Here is a 6,265-nt window from a genome sequence, read left to right on the forward strand (position 1 = left end):
CAAGTTTCTAATATGAAATTGTTGTTGTATTCGATCTATTTATGAAGAAAATTTGTGATTACCATGCATAATTCAAATTGTTTCTTTAGGACAAAAATTTAATTAGTCCATACATAAGTAGATAGAATATAAAATTTACATGTAACAAGTGATCCAAGTACTTATAAATTATTTTTAGACGAGTGGAAGCTAGAACGTTGAATGAATTACCCATAAAATTTTAACCATACCCTGAGGGGTAATTTAGTAGTTAGGCATTGAATTTGCTATCTAATGGTCACCGTTTGAGTCTTCTTAGTGTTATTGAGGTGAGTGTCATGCCGTAAATTTCACGATTCCATGAGATTAGTGGAAGTGCACGTAAACTGGTCCCAACGCCCATGATCATTAAAAAAATAAAAAAAATTTAACCATCAACATTTTCAATTCACCCATGTTTAACATTTTCGATATATGCTTGTCGTTGAATGATAATGATATATCTTTTTCATTAACACTCCAATAATTAACCCAAAAAAAATAAGAAAATAAAACAATTTAACCATCAACATTTTCCATTCACCCATCTATAATATTTTCGATATATGCTCGTCGTTGAATGATAATGATATATCTTTTTCATTAGCACTCCAATAATTAACCCAAAAAAAAATAAGAATAAAACTACTTTAATAGAATTATTTAACAAAAAGTTTGACATATTTTAACGTGATAGTAAATAATTGGGTGAAAAAGTAGACTATTCTTTAAATCGTTCAATGATGAAATGCTACGTAACATCACATCAAACTTTATATCAATTTAATGTTAACGTAACATGATTGAAAAAAAAACGTGATTCACAAAAATGATTCACAGAAAAGAAAGTGGCATCAAACGCGAGTAGGTTAAGAATTCTGTACTCACGCGCGTAGTGATAAGACGTGAAAATGAATGCAGCAAGCCGCGGACCTCCCAGCACTCCATTTTCTACCTTTAAATACATCCGTTCATCTCCCATTGATTCACAATTTTACAGGGTGGAAAAAAAAAAAAAATCCTCCAAAATCACCGACGTATGCGTATGCACGCACGCATAAATCTGTGTCTCTTTTGGAGAAATTAGTTTATAGTTAAAAAATGGCGAGTGGAAGAGTAGATCTGGACGGAAATCCCATAAAGCCTATTACTATTTGCATGATTGGTGCCGGCGGCTTCATCGGCTCGCACCTTTGTGAGAAGCTCATGAACGAGACGCCACACAGGGTGCTTGCTGTTGACGTGTATAATGATAAGATCAAGCAATTGCTGGAGCCTTCTGGCTCGGGTGAGCTCTCTTGGGCCGATCGCATCCAGTTCCACCGACTCAATATCAAGAACGATTCTCGCCTCGAAGGTCTAATCAAGATGGCAGATCTTGTAATCCTCCAACTTTTTTTTTTATCTTTTTATTGAATAAAATCCTGCATTTTTATTTTCTTACTGCATGAAATTTCGGATCTAGATATGAGGTTCCATGGCTTTATTTGCAATTTCTTCTGCTATTTTTTGATTTTTATTCGTATTTTTCACATTGGATTAATTTTTTCTTCTTCGAAATTTCGAACTTTCACACTGGAGCATTTTCACATTGAATTGAGATATTCGTAATTGAGTTTTTACTAATTTAATTCCGAACTTTCTTATATATCAGGAACATTAGTGGAAATTCTAGGTCTTTAGAGATCTAAAATTTCGTATTGTTTTCTTCATTTTGACATGTAGTTTGATATCTGAACCTTTTTTTTTTGGGTTCTATTTCCGGTCATTTTCTACACACAAGGTCCACTTTGGATATTTTATATTAACTTTGGAAAATCTTTTTACTGTGGAATTTTAATTCCTTTAGAGCTGTAATAGCGTGCTTGTTGAGCTTGAAATCCTTCATGGATTGTCGGTGAGACTGACTTGGATGCGAATCTTGTCTATTTCTTGTGACGTAGACAATAAATCTTGCGGCGATCTGCACTCCAGCGGATTATAACACACGTCCTCTGGATACAATCTACAGCAATTTCATTGATGCTCTCCCAGTGGTATGTGTTTACTCTTTAACATAAAGATTGTAGAAGACTTGGTTAGTGTTCACTTTTGAAATTGATGTATGATGTTATATTGGTTTGTGGAATTAGGTGAAGTACTGTTCGGAAAATAGCAAGCGTCTTATACACTTCTCCACTTGCGAAGTGTATGGGAAAACAATTGGTTGCTTCTTGCCGAAAGATAGTCCATTGCGCCAGGTAGTCTTTGCTTTCCTTTTTATTTCTCAAAACTTTCTCGTGTGGAGTCCAGATCTGTGTTTTTCTTCATCATTTATCTTTCTCACACTATTAGAATTTTTTCCATTTCCATTTTCCCTTTTGACTTCTGTGACTAATTTCTGAGAATGGAATTAATTAAATTTGAAGAGGACTAGTTTTTTGTGCAGTCTCAGTAGCTATCATGTGATATGTAGGTACCAATACTCGCACAAACAGTTATGTTTTCACCTTCTCCACGGCACATTAAATTAATCTTGCTACGAGTAGATAAGCTCCATGTTTAGTAGCCCTTTTCCGGTTTCCACAGACCAATATTTTATAAACAGGTGACTGTTTCTTTTCTGGGTAAGAGATTGTTTACGTATTTATTGAGACCATGTTTGGCTTCCATTAAATTAAATTTCATTGTTTCTTTCCTATTTTCAATCACACAATCTTCTACTAAATAATATTACATGTAAATCGAAAACTTTTCCTTCTTTTTCAACCACTCATTTTTCAAGAAAATACTATTCCACCCATTTTCATTTGAAAAAATGGGGGCCAAAAGGGGGCTGATTCAAAGCGTCCACAGTGAACCTTATGGATACTAGCTCGTTGAGATTATTGAAATAATAATATATTGGATGCGCATCATTTTCAACATTTATGGAAATGGTACGAGAATATCTTGAATTTCATATGTATATTTTTATCAAGTTCTTACTTTGCCAATCTATGAAAGTACAATATGATATATTGCTCTACTAAAGTGTAAAGAGCTCTGTGATTTGATGATTCCATATAGTACACTTTTAAAAATTAGGAGCTCGGCAATTTCAAATAGTATTCTTTTTCTTATTTTGTTCATTGAACTAGTAAATTTTATAATTAATTAAGAATAATTGAAATTTATGTGAGATTGAGAAGGAAATGGGGATAAGTTGATGATTCATAAGTGAAATGAATAATAAAATAAAAGTTGTGTCCACTGTAGTTTGAGTGCTGGACCATCTTCCTTTGCTTGCATGCTTCTTTTGTTTGTTTTCTTGTAACACTTGATAAGTTGCTAGACATGAACACTGCATTACACATTTTCCCTTGATTAGTCACAACTGTCCTCATGTGTTATTTTCCCCTGCTTCAGTGAGCTGTCTTAGACATACTTGTTTTACTTTGATCATGGCATCTAGGAGGGATTGGACCTTTTCTGTTTATACCCTGTCCTGTACCAGGTTTCTTCTGGTATTGCCTCTTTAGATAATATTTTTACAGTGAAATGCCAGACATAAACAGTATAGGACATATGCATTGATTTTTCATTGAAGGCCTCGAATGCCAACTCTACAAATCAGAGCAAGAAATTGCGTACTGTTTTGCAAGTTGTCAGCAAAGGATTCCTCAATCAATATTAACTATTCTTTTAGTACAATTTTGTTGAAAATCTTCTGAATCATCGCTCGTCATCATGCTTCAGGATCCTGCATATTATGTACTTAAGGAAGATGACTCTCCTTGCATTTTTGGTCCAATTGAGAAGCAGAGATGGTCATACGCATGTGCAAAGCAATTGATTGAAAGACTGATTTATGGTAAGCGAACCTAAATTCATAGAACTTGTTGTTTCAGTAAGGGAATCTGCATTAATTATTCCTCACTTTAAACCACAGCTGAGGGTGCTGAGAATGGTCTTGAGTTTACCATAGTAAGGCCTTTCAACTGGATTGGTCCCAGAATGGATTTCATACCCGGAATTGATGGTCCCAGTGAAGGCGTTCCAAGAGTTCTTGCCTGCTTTAGCAATGTAAGTTAATTTCTGACTTGCAGAACTGAATTCACGTCCAATGATTTGCACGCATCTTACTTTCTTTTTGGTATTCCTCGTGTTTTTTCAGAATCTCCTACGCCGCGAACCACTCAAGCTTGTAGATGGTGGCCAATCACAGAGAACCTTTATCTATATAAAGGATGCTATTGAAGCTGTTCTATTGATGATTGTACGTCTAATTTTTCCCTTAGCATTTCTGTTTTGACTTCAGCTCGTGAAATTAGGAGCTGATCGCTAGATTTTACTCAGGAAAATCCAGCCAGGGCTAATTGTCAAATATTCAACGTGGGAAACCCTAACAATGAAGTTACAGTGAGGCAGCTTGCTGAAATGATGACACAGGTGATTTGAATATCAATTATATTTGAAATGTATTTTATTCACGAATCAATTTGTAATTTTTTCTTTGCTATTCTCTATATGTATTTTCTGAACATAACTTTTGTCCATGTACTCGCAGGTTTACTCAAAGGTTAGTGGAGAATCATCAATAGAAACGCCTACAGTCGATGTTAGCTCCAAAGAGTTTTACGGTGAAGGATATGATGATAGTGACAAGAGAATCCCAGACATGACTATAATCAACAGACAACTTGGTAATGATTTGTTCTAGAAACACTTTTATTGATTAGAGCCTTGGCAAATTCTTATTTTAAGCCCTTTTTTGAGCCACATTATTTTTATAAGAATGCATTTTTAAATATTGAAAAATGTGTGGTTAAAATATAGCTTTCATTTGGCCTCCATTCTCTTTCATTTTTCCCCCTCTTATTTTCAACCATACAATCTTCCATAAGATAATATTACATTGTTTGAGCCACATTCTTTTGATAAGAATGAATTTTTGAATAGTATATTGATGGAAAATGTGTGGTTAAAAATAAGGAAAAAATTTGGATTTGGCTGAAAACTTTTCATTCTTTTTCAACTACACTTTAAAAAAAAAAAAAAAAAAACTATTCCAAACGTTACAATTTGAAAAAAAGGGGGCCAAAACGGTGGTATAAGGAAAAGTTTTGAATTTTCGTGAAATATTATTTCATTGAAGAACGTGTGGTTGAAATGATGTCAAATTACTGTTTAAAAAAAAAAAATATTATTTGAAAGAATGCGAATCAGATAGGGCCTAAATTCCAATCATGATATTTGCAGGATGGAATCCAAAGACATCTCTTTGGGACTTGCTCGAGTCGACTCTTACTTACCAACACAGAACATATGCGGAGGCTATCAAGAAGGCTATTTCAAAGCCCGTTGCAAGTTAGCAAAAAATAAAAAAATGAAAAATGCTTCGTTTTCTTAGTATGATGTGCAATTGGTGCGCCTTTAAATTCTGTATTGTATGGTTCCTTCTTGTATACGCGGTATCACTTTTTGTCTTTTATCACTACTAGTTCACAGCTTGCGGTTGTGGGGGATCTTGTGTCTAATATATTTCACTGAGCGGTACTCCATTTGGGGTTACTTTGTTGTATTTTACAAGGAAAGACAGCCTAGATAAATAGAGTTTGTTGAAAGATCATCAAAACGATAGATAAATATACAAAACTGTGAGCTAAAAGAACTGAAAAGAATGTTGTATTCTTTAGCCACCCATTATAATGATGCCCTCGTTTAAATTTCATTATATTTCATTTTTCTTTCTTCTATTTTTAACTATACAATCTTTTATAAAATAATATTACATGTAAATTGAAAATTTTTCTTTCTTTTTCAACAACAAATTAAAAAAATATTATTTCACCTATTTTCATTTTCAAAAAATGGGCCCAAATGGAGGCTGTATGATGAGTTTTCCTTAATGAAAGCAATTTTAATTTGTGATGAAGATTGCATGATTTTTACAAGTTCAACTTGTAAAGATCGTACTTCAAAACAAAAATGAGTCTCGATAAAATTGAGGTGTACGTTCTCATGAATTTACGCAACAGTTAAATAAATGATTGACATTTTCTTTGAATTATACGACTATAATAAAAAATTTAAAACTAAGCATATTTTAAAAAAAATTACATAATGATTTATATATAGATGAAGCGTCATTTAAGTGAGGATTTTTTGGTTGGAGAAATTTTAACTCAATCATATTTCATGTATATGTAATTCACTATGTGAATATATTATATACATGTAGAACAATTGTATAATTAATATTATATGTATATCTATCAAAGTATGT

General features: G+C 33.2%; 1 protein-coding gene across 1 annotated transcript; it reads left to right on the forward strand.

Moving 5' to 3' along the window:
- The first annotated feature begins 988 nt into the window (after positions 1-988).
- Positions 989-5,710, forward strand: LOC111375675 (UDP-D-apiose/UDP-D-xylose synthase 2). The gene is made up of 9 exons (XM_022998540.1): positions 989-1,398; positions 1,962-2,054; positions 2,151-2,258; positions 3,736-3,850; positions 3,929-4,062; positions 4,154-4,255; positions 4,336-4,428; positions 4,547-4,682; positions 5,239-5,710. The coding sequence occupies exons 1-9, from the start codon at positions 1,120-1,122 to the stop codon at positions 5,349-5,351; spliced, it is 1,173 nt and encodes a 390-aa protein (XP_022854308.1). The 5' UTR covers positions 989-1,119; the 3' UTR covers positions 5,352-5,710.
- Positions 5,711-6,265: the final 555 nt, after the last annotated feature.

This window comes from Olea europaea, unplaced genomic scaffold (genome assembly GCF_002742605.1).
Source record: "Olea europaea var. sylvestris unplaced genomic scaffold, O_europaea_v1 scaffold1402, whole genome shotgun sequence".
NCBI classification, from domain to species: Eukaryota; Viridiplantae; Streptophyta; class Magnoliopsida; order Lamiales; family Oleaceae; genus Olea; species Olea europaea.

Coding starts and splice junctions, on each gene's coding strand:
- LOC111375675 (XM_022998540.1), top strand. CDS start 1,120: ATGGCGAGTGGAAGAGTAGATCTGGACGGAAATCCCATAAAGCCTATT. Junction 2,259..3,735: donor AAGATAGTCCATTGCGCCAG/GTAGTCTTTGCT, acceptor ATCATGCTTCAG/GATCCTGCATATTATGTACT. Junction 4,063..4,153: donor TTCTTGCCTGCTTTAGCAAT/GTAAGTTAATTT, acceptor GTGTTTTTTCAG/AATCTCCTACGCCGCGAACC.